General features: G+C 43.6%; 2 protein-coding genes across 3 annotated transcripts; both read right to left on the bottom strand.

Annotated features, from left to right (window-relative positions):
• Window positions 1–66: 66 nt before the first annotated feature.
• trir (telomerase RNA component interacting RNase) lies at window positions 67–1,912 on the bottom strand. 2 transcript variants are annotated; one of them, XM_076752345.1, is made up of 4 exons: window positions 1,818–1,912; window positions 1,050–1,351; window positions 623–694; window positions 67–535 (listed from the first exon to the last, which is right to left on the bottom strand). In XM_076752345.1, exons 2-4 carry the CDS (start codon window positions 1,344–1,346, stop codon window positions 428–430), a joined length of 477 nt encoding a protein of 158 aa, XP_076608460.1. In that variant the 5' UTR covers window positions 1,347–1,351; window positions 1,818–1,912; the 3' UTR covers window positions 67–427. The 2 variants fall into 2 exon arrangements, with proteins under 2 accessions (XP_076608460.1, XP_076608459.1); XM_076752344.1 differs by having other exon boundaries at window positions 1,050–1,908.
• Window positions 1,913–2,786: 874 nt separating this feature from the next.
• On the bottom strand, window positions 2,787–16,688 carry hook2 (hook microtubule-tethering protein 2). Its single transcript, XM_076752907.1, has 22 exons — window positions 16,480–16,688; window positions 15,508–15,590; window positions 14,881–14,953; window positions 14,721–14,771; window positions 14,487–14,619; window positions 13,731–13,798; window positions 13,330–13,395; window positions 13,082–13,162; window positions 11,320–11,486; window positions 10,957–11,097; window positions 9,683–9,884; window positions 9,417–9,527; window positions 8,538–8,625; window positions 8,010–8,076; window positions 7,494–7,631; window positions 6,661–6,748; window positions 6,018–6,052; window positions 5,850–5,932; window positions 5,655–5,758; window positions 5,022–5,126; window positions 4,862–4,933; window positions 2,787–4,720 (listed from the first exon to the last, which is right to left on the bottom strand). The coding sequence occupies exons 1-22, from the start codon at window positions 16,522–16,524 to the stop codon at window positions 4,592–4,594; spliced, it is 2,130 nt and encodes a 709-aa protein (XP_076609022.1). The 5' UTR covers window positions 16,525–16,688; the 3' UTR covers window positions 2,787–4,591.
• Between the last annotated feature and the right edge of the window lie 484 nt (window positions 16,689–17,172).

Raw genomic sequence — 17,172 nt, 5'->3', positions numbered from 1 at the left:
AAACTGTTTTCCTCTGGAGGGCCTGTGGTAGAAGAGACAAACGCAACTGAGGCACAACACCACACATGAATGGGCAGTGTACATTTATTTGACACCTTGATTTGACTATTAAATCAAATTCAAGTATTAATGAGCCCCAACTTAACCCAGACATGACAAATCCGAACATGTTTAACCATAATGGATGTTCCTGAAATACCTTTTGACACCAGATCAAATTAGCAGAGTCCAACAAACAACAAGCAGGACAAAAAACAATAGAAAAAGGGAAAACGGTCTGTCAATCTAAGCAGTTTGTGAAAGACTGCGTGTGAAAGGTAACTTGGACTGGCAGTATGAGAAGGTCAGGATTGGCCGGCCCTCCCGGAGCTTCTCCCAGATGGTTTTCCCCTCAAAACATTGTCGCTTCACGTCTGCCTTTCGGAACCTACTTGACCAAAGGCCTGGTCTTATCGTCGTCGCCACACTGGTGGGCTTTGTACTTTTTGACCTCAGCCATGTACTTTGACCAAGCATCGCTCTTGCCGGGCTCGGCCTGCAGGAGAGGAGGCACAAGGTGATTCAAAGGTGGAGTCAAGAGTAGATGATCCAAATCTCCACCCAGCCACCAAACCCCGCTTACCTCTGTGTCGTGTTTCTGCTTCTTCGCAACCATGCCGGTCTTTAGGAACACACCGCCTCTGCGTTTCCCCACCTGGGTTAGGGGATAGAAGACTGAAACCGTTATAGGAGCCCTTGCAGATGGACTGCCAATGAAGGAGACTACACCAGAGCAGAAGGTCTACATTTAGTCTCTTGCCGCACCACCAGCGAAACCATCATCAGTGAGGAGCATCCCTAGTCTTGACTGGTCTATAAATATTACATATTGCCACAATGTGTTCATAAAATAATTTCAGTACAATAAAAGCACTGGCATGTGTGTGAAAAGCTACAATGTAATAACTCCAGTGCCAGTTAGAGTAAGACTGTCAATCAGAGCATGGTGCATGAATTTGGATGTGTGTTGAACTACTGCTATCTCATCTTACAACTGCCAAACCCCTTACAAAGCTCGTCACGGGAGGGGGCTTCTTTTCCACTGATGTCTGTCCTTGCTCTGTGGCTCTCGCTTCTCCACCTGTGTGCTGCGTCTCCTTTTTCCTCTTCTCTTCCTCCATCTTCTTGAACATCTCCATGAAGCTGCCGTCGTTCGCGAACACGTTTCCCCCGGGCACCGGGGCTTTGCTTGCTGTCGTTGCGGGGCTGCTGGAGGGGGACGCCGGGCTGCCGCAGCTGGAGTCGCCGCTGCTGCTGCCGCCGCCGCCGCTTGTTTGAGGTTTGCCGTGTGCCCGCTTTGAATCCATGTTTCCTGTGCGTTAATTGACAGGCAAAGTCCAGCGGTTCAAAGCACTTATACGCCCGATCACTGAACAGTACGGCTTTGTTGCGAAGTTGGCCTTTAATGAGCAGCGCTGCCAAACACGCTGCCAGACGAAGTAGACCCCACCCGCAACGCAATGTAAAAAGCCCCGGAGTTTAACTAAACGGTTGTTAAGTCCGCTTCAGGAAAAAAAATGCTACTTTGTAATAACAAAAATCGCAATAACAAAGGCTAAAAATGCTTCACAGTGGGGGCCCTCTATCGCATAACGCTAGCCCCCGACAACAACAAAAGCAGGCGCTGGTTCGGCTGCTAGCGCGGCTAATGCTGTGAGCTAATGGCCAGGTTTAGAAAGGCCTTCACGCACGAACAAACTCAACTTGAACTTTCATTCATGTGTGTGACGCATCCAAATATAATAATACAGTCAAACTGTACAGCCAGGTCCGAATACCTGCAGCGCAGACGAGGAGGTTAGCAGATTTTACCACCGCTTCTCGCTAACTTTAGCCATCCATCACTTGCTGTCGGCCATGTTTCCTTTCAGCTAATGACGTCACGTCGCGGCTGTGGCGCCCTCTGCTGTGCCGGAAGTGAAAGTGATATTTACATTTTTTTTCAAAGTTCTTAATGGCGCCCTTAGTAGACTACTGTTGTACTGTTGGGGTTGAAACATGTTGCACTTCCACAGGATTGTGGAACCTTTCGTCTTGAGCGTGTACAGGGGCACGTATACTTCATCTTTGTCCCTCACTGTAATATTTTAGAAAGCAATATTAATCTAGAGCTGTTATCTACCCCATCTGACCTGTTCCCTTAGGAATCAGTGCAATCATATATGTATATATATAATTTTTTTTTTTTTTTGTCTCTGGATTTGCTTCATTAAATTCTGGGTAGAATACAGTATAGCCAGCTAGTATATAAAAGTTAGTAACAGTAATCTGAAAAGTGAAATTTAAGTACTGTCAACTACATTTTATATCTTCCAGGATGCATCTCCCTAATGAAACTTTGTACCACAATTTGTAAAATCAAACAAACAAAACATTTTGCAGTCGAGCATGTCATGTTCAAGGTACATGATTTTGCCTTGTGGCTCATTGTTGGGTAGATAGATTTAGCTGGTGATCAAGTCTTTCATGCTTTTTGAAAGTGGTGTGATAGATCAGCAATGCTTTCACCATCTCACGCAACTGCTCGGGCCATTCCACAAAGGATGTGAGAAGTCTGACTAATCAGTTTGAACTTTATATCATGACAGAATTAAAGTGTACGAACCAAGGTGGTAAAATCTGGATCAGTCTTCTCTCTCAGATCTTGCTGGGTCAGTTTGCGTGCATGGTTTAGTCAGTGTGGGCTGTTAAGGGGTTCTTAATGTTTACTTTAAATGTACTGGCAAAGAGAACACGACCACCACCTCTTGTCTTAAGATCCCATTTATTTGTAGTGCAAAAGTAGAACAGACAGGACTACAAATCTCTAACTTGTCTCAGATCCCTGTGTGAAGTACACCATGCTATAATCTACTAGACCAGTAATATGATACAAACACTGACAACTTAAAAAGTTAACCCCTTCAAGCCATGGAAATGTGCAGCAAAGATAATGACTTAACACCATAAATACTAACTCAAATAATGAAACATCAGTAGAAACGTGTGCACAAAACAGCAGGATTCTGGTCTGCGTAGACCATAGCACAAACATTCACAGGGACAAAGTACAAGTCACAAAACAGCAGCTCTGATATGGGACAGACTAAAATGACTGCGACTGTTTGAAAGGAAAATTAACCTGTCGCAAATGACGGCAGGCATAGTGTTGATGGATGTGCCGTCTATTACAGGCTCAACCGTTACACCCGCCTCCAACTTCCTGCCAGACAGACAACAGACAGAATTCCAGCATATTGATGAGTGTGTGTCCTTCCAGTTCAGTTAAACTGTAAATGAGCTCTAGCAGCGGTAAACAGCTATTAGCTGAGTCATTATTTTTAGTGTTTTCATGATGGATTCAATTGTGCATTGCTTTTCCAGTCTTTGCAATAAACTCGGCCTACATTTGCTCATATTCACATCAGTTTGGAGTCTAAAGTGGTGAGTGCAACTAGGTCCGACCCACAAACAAAACCCTGTTTCAGTCTTTGGGAAGAAGAAGAAGAAAAAATCTTTAAGTGATCAATCAAATTCATAGGCAGCAAATGAGTTGAGAAAAATCATGTGCACAAGTCACATCATCATAAGCCGTACGAAGATGAGCTTGCAGTGGGACGTTTTCTTTAAGATCTATTTGTGTTGAATGAGAGAGAGAAGGGGTTCACACTGCAGATATCTCAAACTTCAGTCGCATCCACAAATGGAGTACTTGGAGTATTCTGCGAGGCACTGAACAATCCCACAGTTCAAGGAAAGTGCTTTGGTGAATCTTGTGAAACAAATTCGTATAATGAAAATTAAGTTTAGAGAAAACGATTCCAGTGAATACGAAGGGGGGGGGGGGGGACTAAGGCCATTAACACACCCTCATGATCTCATGATCTACATTTTTTTTTTGAGGTCCTTCAAATTGAGACAGAAAAAAAAAAACTCAAACTCACCTCAAAACACACGATCAAGAAGACAAAAATAAAAGCTACTAGAAAATTCAAAACGAATTAACAAAACCAAGGAGACGTGCTAACGGCTGAACGTGAACATCTGTTTTCAGTCCACGGTCTGTGCAGCTTTAGGGCTTCTTCAGCACTTCCAATATCAGTTATATAACAGTAATCGTAATACCCCTACTAACTCCTCTCACTGTTACCTTGACAAAACTAGTTCACAATTCATCCTATTAGAGAAGATAAAAGATAAAAAAAAAAGCTTTAAAACTAACAGGACAGAGTCCCAGAGGCTACAGAGAAATAAAAGTCACCTTAAAAGGTGAGACAGCCTCTTTTCACGCCCTACAGCTCCTTCTGCTCCATTGTTTCTATGGGTTAACTCTAAATCAACAGCAGAGTTAAACAATATCTCTCTCCTCCGGGGCCCCACAGAGAAAAGAAACGTTCATGTACCATTACGAGCCAGCAGGGGGCAGTAGCAGCACGAGGGATACTCTGAGGTGCAGCGATCCAGTGAAGGCATAAAGGCAAAAAGGTACAGGGCGTTCAGATGAAGTCTTCTGCAGATCACCTCATCTTCTCGATGCTTCCCTTCAGAATATTTGCTCTCCTGTCTGGAGCTTTTATCTCGGGTGGTGTCGCGTCAGGCCTCTCCTGGCGTTGGTGGACTGCCTCTGCTGGGCCAGGAAGGACATGGCCTGATTGGAGGGACCCAGCCGCTCGCCAGAAACCTTCTGATGCAACGCCATCCCCTGAGAGTGAGACAGACGGAGGAGGTGACAAGAATCAGGGGTTGAGGGTAAAAATTATGGATGTGCAGAGTAAGGACTTGTGTCTCTGTCCAGTAAAAATCTGCGTTTGCCTTCCAAAGAACTGTTTCTACACTCACTTACCATGTTGTACCATGCGGTAATGATGAGTTTCTCCTCCTGGTCATGCCTGGCTCTGCTCTTCTCATAGTCATGCTGCACAGCGAGAACAGATCGTTGTGTATTAGTGACATTTAAAGAGCTACAGTGACCTCATTTGTGTCATTCTGTCAAAGGCTCAAACCTCCAAATGCTGGATTTTTCTCTCCTTCTCTGTCAGCTGGTTCTTCAGTGCCTGAATGTCAGGAGTCGCGGGCGCCGGCTGCTTTGGATCCAGAGTTTTGATCACCTGCACACACACATTTCTTATGCCGTTCCTCTCTTATATCAGTGACAGAGATAGCATCTTTTTTTGATTTCACACTTTCTCCTTGTCAAACCCTAGCACGAACATTACCCATAATGCCACTCCACCGCCAACAGTTCTGTCAGATTCAGGTGTGTTATGCTAGCAGCAGCTAATGTAGCTTTAAGCCGCTGGCCTCAGGCAGAGATGGGGAGTGGGCTCACTTCTTTCTAACTCCTCACTCCCAGATTTTTTTTTTCATTTTCAAACTCGTAGTCTTCAGCCCCAACTGACTTTGACTCAAGTGACATCACATGAGGCAATTTATCAGATTTCACACAGCTCCCTCTGGAGCCTCAAAACACTTATGTAACCATTTTCAAATATGCAGCAGTACTCTCCAACACCTGTAAACAGCCTCTGATGACTAAAATCAGTGAAGTTGCCCTTTGACCAGTGATAAAAATAACCCTCACACTTCTATTTTAGAGCCATATGCTGAGGACAACATGTTCCTTTAGGTGGACTGACCGTTCTTGCCTTCTCCACATAGCGCTTGTATCGCTCCTCCATCTGCTTCATGTCCTCATCCTTCTTCCGCAGGATCTCCTGGAGCTCGTCTATCTTCTTTGCCACTGAAAGGGGAAAAAATAAACGATGTGAGAAGAAGAAAGAGAGAGAGAGGACACTGGCAGGTGCTCAAAGAGGCAGAGAGAGTGGACTTACTACTGCTGTCCGCTTTGGGCTCTAGGTCATCAATGACCTCCCTTTTCTTTTGGAGATCTGAGTGGGCCTCATGGAGCTTCTCCCTAAAATAAGCACATATGAAGAGTGTGTGAATTCACTTGTGTTTGGAAGCCACATGGACAAAGAAAGAAGCAGTGGAGTACTTACAAATGCTCCTCAAGCTTTTTCTTCAGCAAAGAGGACTTCAAAAGAAGAAGAAAAAAACCCATTACACTCAAAACCCAACACACAGGGTTTTTAAATGCCACACACAAACATACACACACACACACACACACACACATATAAGCTGCGAGAGTCAAGCTGTCAAAGAGTTAAATCATAGGCCAGGGACAGAGGGTGGGCCGTACTTACAATGGCCTGATTTTGGCGGAGTTGATCGATGGGGGCAGGCAGAGAGAGACAGACAGAGAGGGGCAGGCGTCAACAGTGAATCACCACAGCAAACATGGGTTAAATTCCCACACAACATGTATCAAAGTACATCAAACACAAGTGCTTTCAATATACTCTGAGTGTCATGCAAACACACAGGGAGTGCGACCTGAAGCATCATTGCTCTAATCAGATATATATATAAATACACAAAGATTGAGGATTTCTTGGAATGACATGAAAATTCATGTTTCACAGTATTATCAGAGTATATATCAGCTATAGATCCATACAGTAATTAATACAGAAACAATAATCAGCTGATGAAGATCAAAAACATGGGCTGATCTCTTGATTTGAGTTACAACAAAAGTGGCAAAAGTGGGCAGAGGAGAAGGAAAGTCTGTCCACTCACATCCTCAGTCTTGCTGTCCTGCTCCTGGAGCGCTTTCTGGAGCTCCTCCACCTGAGAACGCAGGTCTGAGATCTGCTGCTGGTTCAGTCTAGCAAACAGACAAGGACAGGCGAGGAACAAGAGGAGAGGTTAGGAACAGACAGAACAAAAAAAACAAAACAAAACAAAACAAAAAAACAAGCTAACAGAGAGAAAATGGAAAGGTTTAGGGAACACTGTGTGAGAGAGTAACAAAGAAAAGGGAGGCAGATGGTAAAGATGAAACACAAGGTTATTTAGTTGATGCTGTGGGTGGAAGATGTTTGCAAAGTATCATGTGGATCTCTGTACATCTGCTGCAGGGAGTGTTCAGCCATTCCACCAAGTGTGCTGCCTGGCCATTCACCGCTTTGCTCGACTGAGCATGCCCACTCCACTCCTCTCCTCCTGTTACTGTTGCTGAGGATGCTTCCCACACCCTGGGCCTGGTGTTGCATGGACACACACACAAACACACACACACAGTCCACCCACATGTCCACATGCCCACAGCCATGTAAACACACACACACACACACACACACACACACACACACACACAGTCGAGGGACAATCTGGCTTTCTGCTGTCTGTCCTCCAGTCCAGCCCACACAGCTCAGTTGAGCACACAGTCCAGAGGGTGAGTTGACATTTAGGCAGATAGCACTCCTACCATCAGCCAAACAACCAGCTTAATGTCCAGGAACACACAATATGGTGGACTACTCTAAACTTAACATACAGTCCAACGTCTTGTTCAGTAGTGTTAAATATATATAGATATACAACACGCACACACACGCACACTGCCCTACCTGTTCTGAGTTTCCAAGGCATTCTTGCTGCGCTGAGCGTCCTCCAGCTCAGCCTGCACGTCCACTAGTTTCTGCCTGTAGGTCTCCTCCTGGACACACAACATCTTGTTCTCACTCTGCAGACGAACCACTGTCTCCCTGTCGACAGGGAGCGGACGATGACAAGAAGTGGGGGAGACAGGAGGAAAGAAAGGGGTCAGAGAAAGAGGTGGAGGTCAGATGAAATGGGTCGGAGAGCAACGGTCAGTGAAGGTCTGCCGAGCCAGCCGAGCTAGCTATCGGACAACGCCCCGGCCAAACGTGCAGCACTGACATGTGTTGCTATTTCAGGCGCCAACTGCGCCTCATGCTACAGATGATGAACACAGAGCACAAGTGGGCTACTGATAGTGACACCAATGCAATGTTACAGGTTTAGAAATAAAATCTCATCTGTTATGCTTAAATTGGGTTGTTACACACACATTAACCCCCACACCGTGGCTTAGAAATGCAGATACAACAGAATAGACGTACTTGAGCTCAGTAGGCATGATCTCTGCAGCGAGGTTTCCCACTGTGACACCACTGTCACACAAGCCTCCTGCAGAGAGAGACATTAACTGTCAACTGCTAAATTAACAGATTGTATTAAAAGGCCCGATTTGCTTATGTTTGTTTTATTCTGGGAAACAAATATTTCATATGAAGGAAACATCTTTATAACCTCATTTCTAAAAGGTCGGGACGTTGTGGAAAACATAAATAAAAGAGAAAGTGATAATTTGCTGATCCTTTTGACATATAAACAATACAAAGACAATATATTTGATGAAGCGAGATTCACCGCTTTGACATCACTACATGGGCTCGAGAACACTTCAGAATCTTCTTTGGAAAAAGCGATTTTATATATCTGTGCAAAGTTAATTAATGGTCAGCCACCAACACATACTGCTAAAAAACTGTGAACGTATTCTCCCACAAGAGGAATCTTGCATTTGAGTATTTCACCATCTTGCAGTTCAATCGTTTGTTTCTAAATTGAGCGCAGTTCCAACTCACCAGCTCCAGTGAGGCACCTCTGTTGGACTTGTGCACACCTGAGCTCGTCGTTCGTCTCCCGAAGCGTGTCTCTTTCCGAGATCAGACGCTACAGAACAAAGCACATGACACGGGCTCCAGCTTTGATTCAGACCGCTTTAGTTTGTGTTAAAGGAGTTATTAGGCTAAAAATGACATCGATAAATTCTATCCAGCAAAAGCTGACAAGTGTGGAAAGGAACACTGGATGTAAAACAAAGGGAACACAGCGCCCTGATGGACTAATGGTTAAGGTGTAAACCACATGACCTCTCTCTCCCCACATTTACTCTGTCTATTGTCTGACTGTCAAGTAAAGGCTAAAATGCCAAAAGACTATTAAGAAAAAAAAAAAGTAATGTTCCATTAGGTTTTGTTAGACCAGCTCTGACCCTCAAACGCCATGGAGCGACGAGTTTCATAGGTATACCTCGACTCACACACACGACCTACAAGTAACATAAAGGAAATGTAGGCTTCATGTCAGTACACTATGTATTTCTTAATCACTCCCACAAGTAACTGAGGACATTAATCACTCCTGTCAGATTGCAGAAGGTGCTAGAATTGACACAGGACGTGGGAGTCCACTGAAGAATAGTACGATATTTGCCTGGCAACAATTCCTCCTGCAGGGAGGTAATAATCACAACAAATGTTGATCCACACAGGACTGAAATAAAAACTAGATCGCTGCATCTTGTCTAGTAATACCGGGCTTCAGTGTGTGACCATGATATGAGACAGAGCCACTACAAACAGATGCTCCACACTGATAAGACAGCACGTTAAAAGCACTTTGTCAGCGCTCATTCTTTGCCCACCACAACTTTTATGTCCCGACAGCGTTCACCGACTCACTTCTTTCTCCTTTTGTAGTGCGTCATACTTGTCGTGAAGGTTCTTGTACTCAAACTGCCATTTCTCAGCTTTCATGGCCTCTGCTGAGTGCTTGGTGTGCAGCTCGTGAGCCTGCAAGTCAGAGAGCATAGCAACAGAGCTCTTTATAAAAACTGCAATGTTTTCCAAACACGTGCACAAGCCAGACTGTGTTCAACATCACTTGGACGTCGACGCGGGAGCAAGTATCACTCTCCCTCCCTCCCTCCTTCCAACCCACGGCTTGCCTGTCTCTTGTAGGTGTCCAGCTGATTGCGGGCAGCGTTGGCCCTGCGGAGTTCCTCCTCCAGCTCGCAGGTGCGCTGCATGTACACGGTGTTGCGCTCCTCCAGGAGGCGCACCTGTCTGCGCAGGTCTCCCAGATCCTCCAGCTTCCTCTTGTAAGTCTCCACCAGTGCTTCAAGCTGGTTCACCCGGTCAGACGAGTGCCTGAGGGGGAGGAGAGGACAGTGTGGGAGGCGTCGAGTCCCAGCACAGGAATATGACTTTTACACAATAAGTCCGTGTAGATATGTACTTATCCACTGAAAACCAACAACTCTGACGCAAACTAGTGTCAATGCATGAAATTCATATTATCAACACAGATGTCAGGGAGAGGAGCTGAATGGACGTCTGTGTGTGGGCAGTGTGGGAGTTGTTTCTGTGAGTGTAAACTGATAATAGATGAACTACTGCTTAAAGCAAAAAGGCGGGTGATACTTTACATTTTTTGAGACTGTCAATAAATTCCTTGAAAGGTCAAAACAATGTGTTAGTTTGTCTCTCTTTGCTTCTCTACTTTTCAATTTTCCTGCCAGTGTTTCACTGATGTGCTTTTTATAGTTTCTGTTAAGAGCTCTAGGGCACAGAGGAATGAGCTACAGGAGGCTCTGGCTACACAGACAATACGTGTTAGAGGGATCAATTGTTGGTTCTGGTCTTTTCATGGGATTTACTGATGGGAACAAAAAATGTACAAGACCACCAGACTTTTTCATTAGAGACAAGAGACATATTTTTAGCCAAAACGGTGCTTTACGCTCTCAATACAGGCTGATATAAAGGTTGATTTAAGGTGTATAATAATTACCATCTAGTTGACTTATTTGCAACAGAAGTTGACCAACTATTTGCTTAACAATAATGTCCTACACACACACACACACACACACACACACACACACACACACCTATATATCTATATGTATATGTATCTACATACCTATATCTTTATATCAGAATATATTTCACAGAAAAAAAAATCTTATTAATTCTGAATGAACTGCATTAAAACACCCTCAACGCAGTAAGTCTTCCTTAGTTTGACACTGCACAATCTCACATGCTCTGTTGGAAAGCTACAAAAGCAGAGAACACGAAACCCTCAGTGTTCATGTGATTCAACGCCCACCAAGCGCGACTTCCCTGCAGTTTGACTGAGTACAAGCTTATGTTAGCTTGTGAGGAGGCATGCACTGTTTTGGCCTCCACAGTAATTCAGCGCCTGCACTGGTCTCACCTGAGAATGTCCATCTCGTCTTTGAGGGCCTGGGCCTCCTGCGCCAGGCTGGTCAGCTCTTCGTTACGCTGCTGCAGCTCGGTCACTTCGCGCTCGAGTATCTCTCCCCGCACACGCATGTCATCTCTGCTGTTGTCCAGTCTGACATATACATGATACGAGAGCAGCGGTTTACTTATGAGTAAAATCTCCTCTCAAAGGACTCATTGTGAGACACTTCATAGCACAAAATCAACTCAACAACAGCATCTGATTTGCATGTGTCCACGATGTTAGCACATGATGTGTACATGACTACTGAATGTTGAATTTCTAAAGGGCTGACTGCTTTCAGCAACTCTACGTGTGTGTCACAGCTTGTACCTGTAGTTCTCCTCTTGAAGCTGCTCTATCTGACTCTGCAGCAGAAGCAGCTTCTTGCCGGTGATGGCTGTGGTGGAAGCATCCAGGGAGTCACAGCGACTCAGCTTCTCCTTCAGGGCGCAAGTCTCAGCCTGCAGGGACGACTTCTCCTCCAGAGCCACGGACAGCTGTGGGGGAAAGAGAAAGGAACAGAGGACAAATGTTGTAAAAAGAGGTGTAAAGACCAGGAGATTAGGTCACGGACTGCTCAGCGAGAAGTGGTGCAAGTCTACAGCTGTACAAAGAAGAGAAAGTGGAAGAGACACAGAAGATGCATCAGAGAAGTCCTCGACACTGATCAAGAGCGCTGACGTGAACAATTGACATCCTTCTGAAAATAAACACGAGAAAGCCACAACACTGGCACACAAAAGACGTAAAACACAGACACGCCACGACAAACTCACCACTTTTCATGCTTACAGGACCTCGAACACAAGCTTTGCTCTCATTTCACATGCTCAGCAGTCAAAAGCAAGTTAGTCAGCTGATGCAATGTCTCAGGCAGATATAACTTTCTCAGTAGTGAAGTTGTTAGCACTGCCCTCGGGGTCAAAACCAGATTCTCATATAAATAGATGAATACACAGAGCTCAATGGGGAACATCAATGCCATTTCTTATACAGTAATGGTGCAGGAGGGAGAAATGTAACATTAGGCTGATGAAGTTGGTTGGGCTGAGAAAGGGAGAGACTGCAGTTTAGAGCTGCAACAAAAGGCTCATAAAATGTTTTGTTTGAGTCACAGTTAGACAAGCTGGCATTCCAATATTAAAAAAGGGGGAGTGTATACTTACCTGCTGGACATCTTCCCAGTTTGAATACAGCAAAACCCTACACTGAACTTTAAGGACAGATTGCATGCTTTAGCACAGGACCAGGAACAGTAAATAGCTTTCAAAACAACACAAATGACTAATCCCTAACGCGTGGGCTAAGTAAGTAAACAAACAGGTGGGCTGAGAGCAGTACAAATTATTGTTGGCTACTGCTCCATCCCAAGGCAACGTGTCAGTTTTTATCTTGATGTTATGCAACTATTGACTAGAATGTATCTTTAAAAAATACTAAATTAGTCCCCTCTCAGTCAGTGGTGCAAAAACAAGCCATGGGAACACAAACAAAGTCTCAGGCAGACTAATCAATAAGGGCCAGAGCACAAAAGCAGCAGGCACACACATTCAACAACATGCTGCAACCACAGTTCAGCTAAACTATGCCTCTGTGTCAAAGTCCGGTGGACAAAAGGTGAAATGGTTTTATATTACTTTAAAACCACAACACAGTTTGCCCTTTGAGACAAAGCCAATGGCTGTTAGATAAATGGTAAATAAAACAAACCCAAGTACCAGTATGCTATCTTAAATTTATAATACTTAAGATTCTCATGCCATCAAAATCTGTTTTTCATACTATTTATGGTCAGAAGTTTTTCAGCAATACCAATTCAGTGTATTTATATTCACTAATTACCTCTTTATATAGCAGCACATTTGTTTGGCTGCACTGTAAACAGATACACTATTTGCTCGCTATTGTATTTCTGTTAAAGGAGTGTTTGATGCCCCTAGAATCTGGGTCCCGCAGCATTAAAGTTCCCTTTAAGTTACCATCACCATTAACACAGGTGTCACCAAACCAAGCAGGATGAAACCCTTAAGGATTCTAACTTTAAAGGTGTCAGCAAATGTTTACTTAGTAAGATGCAATTTGGTGTACCAACCTGATGTTCCAGGTCTCGACAGCGCTGGCTCAGATCCTCCTTCTCGTCTGCCTCCTCACTTAGAAAATAATACTTCCTGGACTGCAAACACAGAACCAATGGAGACAGAGAAGGTGTCATACTAGCCACAGTGGGAGGGAGTAAACATTAATGAATGAGGGAAAACACAAAAGGCAGATGTAACAGATCTGTTGAGCAAAGAAGAAGTACAATATACAGAGGGAGAGTGAAAGTGTTGAGGGTTTCACCTGGTAGTCAAAGTCCCCGTAGGTCTCAGGGCTTCCTGGTTGAGATGAAGGCTCCTTTGATAAGAGCTGAAACAAAGCAGTCATAAGAAAGTCAATTAAAAACCCAAATTACGGGAAAAATGAAAGAAGGTGTTCCCAAAAGCAGGCTTATGGGGGTTTTTGAATAACTTTGGAAAAACCTTGAACAGGTTTTTATTCCCCCCACGTTCAATGTTTTTCCAGTCCTATGTGTGCCAATGAAACACTAAACATATTCTTGAAATATCTCAGAGTAGGGTTTCTGGGACTCTGTTCAGTCTTATGCTTATCCGGATTTCTTTGATTGTGAATTAACCATGACTAAGAGCTAGGATTAATGCAAAGTAGAGAGAACCAGGAGGATAAGCGAGAGGCTCACTCACCTCCTGAATGGCTGTCATCACAACGTGCTGGACAGATTCCTCAAGTGTCATTATCTGCTGGATTTGCTCTGTGTTTAGGAGAAGACGACACAGAGCAGTGAAGGTGCAGCCAAATGCAGATTAACACAAATACTCCTAACCAGCACTGCGTCTACCAGTATTTTCAGACACCTTGTGCTCATCAAGCTAATGTTTCAATAACAAATAATCAGTTTTTCTTCTGAACTGCAGTTTGTAAAATGGTCTTTAGTGTGTGTGTGTGGGGGGGCAGCATGCGGTCAGTTTATCAACATGTGATGATCAGACCCTGACTGATGTAAAGCAGGAACCATGTGATTCAACTTTGAGTTAATCCAATGTGCTAATTTTCACAGATGGCTGCATCTCCTTGTTTTTCAAGTACTTTCAAGATACCAAACCAAAGATTTCCAGACTCTCGAAGTGTTTATCATCACATCTACATTGTTAGTATCAATGCAATCATGAAAAATAAAGTTAGCAGAACTCCTTTATGGCCACAGCAATTATTGTATCCTGTCACTTTGTTTATTTTACCAGCTGTTCACTGCTGTATGTTTTGATCATGATTATCTAAGGCTTGCCAATTTGACTTGAATCTTGAATCACTATACGAGTGACTGTGTAGATGAAACAAAAGAGTATGCTGAAAATCAAGCATTTTTTGAGGAGCATATTCAAATCATTTTCCAAACTTTCAAGACTTGGTACACACCCTGTTTACTTCACACAGTTTACCTTGTTTCTTCTCACAACTGACAGCACAGCCCAATACGAGCTGCACCAGCTTCCCCAGTTCAGTGACATCTCCCATCTCTCCAATAAGGTTCACATCTGGCAAGTGCTCATCTGATACCTGGTGACCGAGCACCTGTTGATGGAGAGCAGGGCGAGACATTGGGATTGAGTTAGAGCAAATTTAAACGTGAACTAGAAGTGGCAAAATGAATAAAAACAATAAAATCTTCTTACGTCATGATAATATTCCAGCATGCTCTTAAGAATCTTTTTTAAGTTGCTGACCTGGAAGAAAAAAACAAATCAGATAAAGAGGTACAAAAAAGCCAAGACATCTTGGTCATTCAGTGTTACCGTGGGGTACACTGTCATATCCTTCTGTTTCACAAATTACCTTGAGGCGCCAGTTGGCTCCACTCTCCTCCTTGATCCGGCCTAGCCATGTCTCATTAAACCAAGAGGGGTCTCTGTTAATGAGAGCACAAGAGAACTCTGGTGATGACAAGGGCGACACATCTCTGGACATCAAGACTCACAGGAGGCCACAGGGCAATGAGGCCCTGTGCGTCTTCTGCTAAGCACAATGACATTTGACTCAACCAGTTCATTAAAGTCACTCCACACACATGAGAGCAGTTGAGCGTTGGATTCTATGTTTAAGTGATGCTAAACGAAAAGGAATATTTGCTTTGATTCAAATATATTGATGTTGTCGTTTTACCTGTGGGGCGCTTGAACAGAAAAGACCCACAAATAAATAAACACATAAATGTACAAAACAAATTCACAGCTTCGTATAGAAAAAGATGACCATAAATCCAGACTATTCTTCAAATGGCTTAAATTTTGCATAGATAATGGCCTTGTGCAAGTCAAAAGGCAATTTAGTGCAAATCACACAGATAGGCAAATCTCAGGGAACAGATTCTGCATGACTCTCTTGTCATCTGAGTTCAGGATGGGCAGCTACATAATCCAAAACACAATAACCACAAATACTTCTGCACATGTGTGCCCTTACATTCTGTGCAGCACATGTGCAATGGCCACCCCGCTTGTTAGGTCGTACTTGCTGTTGCATGATGGCACCTGAAATGTCTGCAACTGAGAAGAAGGACAGTAAGAATTAGTCACGAAAGAAGCAACCCTTAAAAAGGCTTAAACATTTGATGCACAGATGCATTTTACTAAACTTTTGAACTAAATGGAACCAGACTGATGTATGTTGGTGAATGTGTTACTCATGACTGCTTAATCTGTTAATGTGCGTAAAAGCCCTCCTGAAGCATTAATAATAATATGCACATATTTGCTTGGCAAAGGAACAGCTTGAATGTTACTAAAAAGAGAGTTGCCACTTGTGGAAAAACACATTATAGTGGCTTGAGTATTGAAAAACCACTGACAAATAATGCAGGTAAATAACTTCGTCTTGTGAACACTACTTAAATGACAGGTCCTAAGTAGTTAGGAGGGATTACAATGCTACATAGCAAGATATTTAAATTAGCTGGTTTCTTGGTTTTAGCCTTACACTTGCCTCTGTGTGGAAAAGTGCCAAACAGGTGGATTTTCCGTGGGTTTGAGAAGTTACTTTGTCGGATAGCCTTACATTACTGCATAAGTCTCTAAGCTTACACTAAGCTATTTGGGTTTGCATTCTGCCAGTCAGCTCGTGCTGACGCCGCAGTCAGTCTGCTACAGATATCAAGGTAACACCGACCACCGAGAGCAAACTTCCAATGTGTTTAACGTTACCTTGCTAGTTAGCTTGGCTAGCTAGCAATAGTTAGCTTCCATACACAAAACTTTCACACCTGAAAACTGCTCACACGTTGACCTGCTTAACCAACAAAGTGGCTTTTTCTCTCTATTATGCGAGCTTTTCACTCACAGAAGTGACGTTACTTTTCCTCTTACTTTGCCAACACCTGCTGTCACCGGTTAGCCGGCGGTTAGCCTTGCTAGTAAACCTCGCTAACATCAAACTTACCCAGGTTAACAGAGAATCACACAGCTCTGCTTTGTCCAGACTCATTGTGCCGTGTCCACTGAAACCCACAGCAGCTTACAGCGAGACGAGGGGCTTTGCTCTGGAGACTTGTTTCTCCCGAAGTTTGTTACCCACTCCTGACACTCTCCACGTCAGTCATTGTCCAGCCACGGCCTCCTGCTGCTCCTACCCCCTTTGCGTTTCAGCTCCTGTTATCCAAGCGAGCTTCCGTATTAAGAGCGTTCCCATGGAAACGGATTATGTTGCGGGTCAGCTTGTCTGGTCATGGTGAAGAACAATAATGATGATAATAATAGCCTCCTGTCTTTTTAAGCTCTCATAATCACATTGACTCGCATACAGGCGATTTAAAAACAGTTTCATACATTACATTGAATTTACTGGATCAATTTAACCAGGAAAACTGATGAGATGACAATTTTCTGACCAAGATAAGCAGCAGAAACAATGAATGACAGGCAAACATGAAACGATTAATACGGAAAAAAAAGATTAATTAAGAGGAAAATTAGAAATAACATTAATAATAACAAGACTTCATCAGAAATCAACCTAAATGCCACCTTAATACAACGCAAGAGCCATCCAAGCATGAAAATAACTACAACCCATCAAAAACAGTATTTTCTATTGAGACTAATACGCCATAAATACCCCCAAAACATCCACAGC

This window comes from Chaetodon auriga, chromosome 16, assembly GCF_051107435.1.
Source record: "Chaetodon auriga isolate fChaAug3 chromosome 16, fChaAug3.hap1, whole genome shotgun sequence".
NCBI lineage: Eukaryota > Metazoa > Chordata > Actinopteri > Chaetodontiformes > Chaetodontidae > Chaetodon > Chaetodon auriga.
Note: the sequence above shows the minus strand (reverse complement) of the source record. Positions and strands in the feature narration are given on the sequence as shown.

Bases quoted from the DNA above. Each gene is read 5' to 3' on its own strand.
- trir (XM_076752345.1), bottom strand. From the start codon at position 1,346: ATGGATTCAAAGCGGGCACACGGCAAACCTCAAACAAGCGGCGGCGGC. The intron at 695-1,049 runs GTAAGGGGTTTG...CCCCTAACCCAG, and splicing joins CCCCTCCCGTGACGAGCTTT to GTGGGGAAACGCAGAGGCGG. The intron at 536-622 runs GTAAGCGGGGTT...CCTCTCCTGCAG, and splicing joins AGCAGAAACACGACACAGAG to GCCGAGCCCGGCAAGAGCGA.
- hook2 (XM_076752907.1), bottom strand. From the start codon at position 16,524: ATGAGTCTGGACAAAGCAGAGCTGTGTGATTCTCTGTTAACCTGG. The intron at 7,632-8,009 runs GTACGTCTATTC...CCCTGTCGACAG, and splicing joins ATCATGCCTACTGAGCTCAA to GGAGACAGTGGTTCGTCTGC. The intron at 4,721-4,861 runs GTAAGTGAGTGT...TCTCACTCTCAG, and splicing joins TTACCGCATGGTACAACATG to GGGATGGCGTTGCATCAGAA.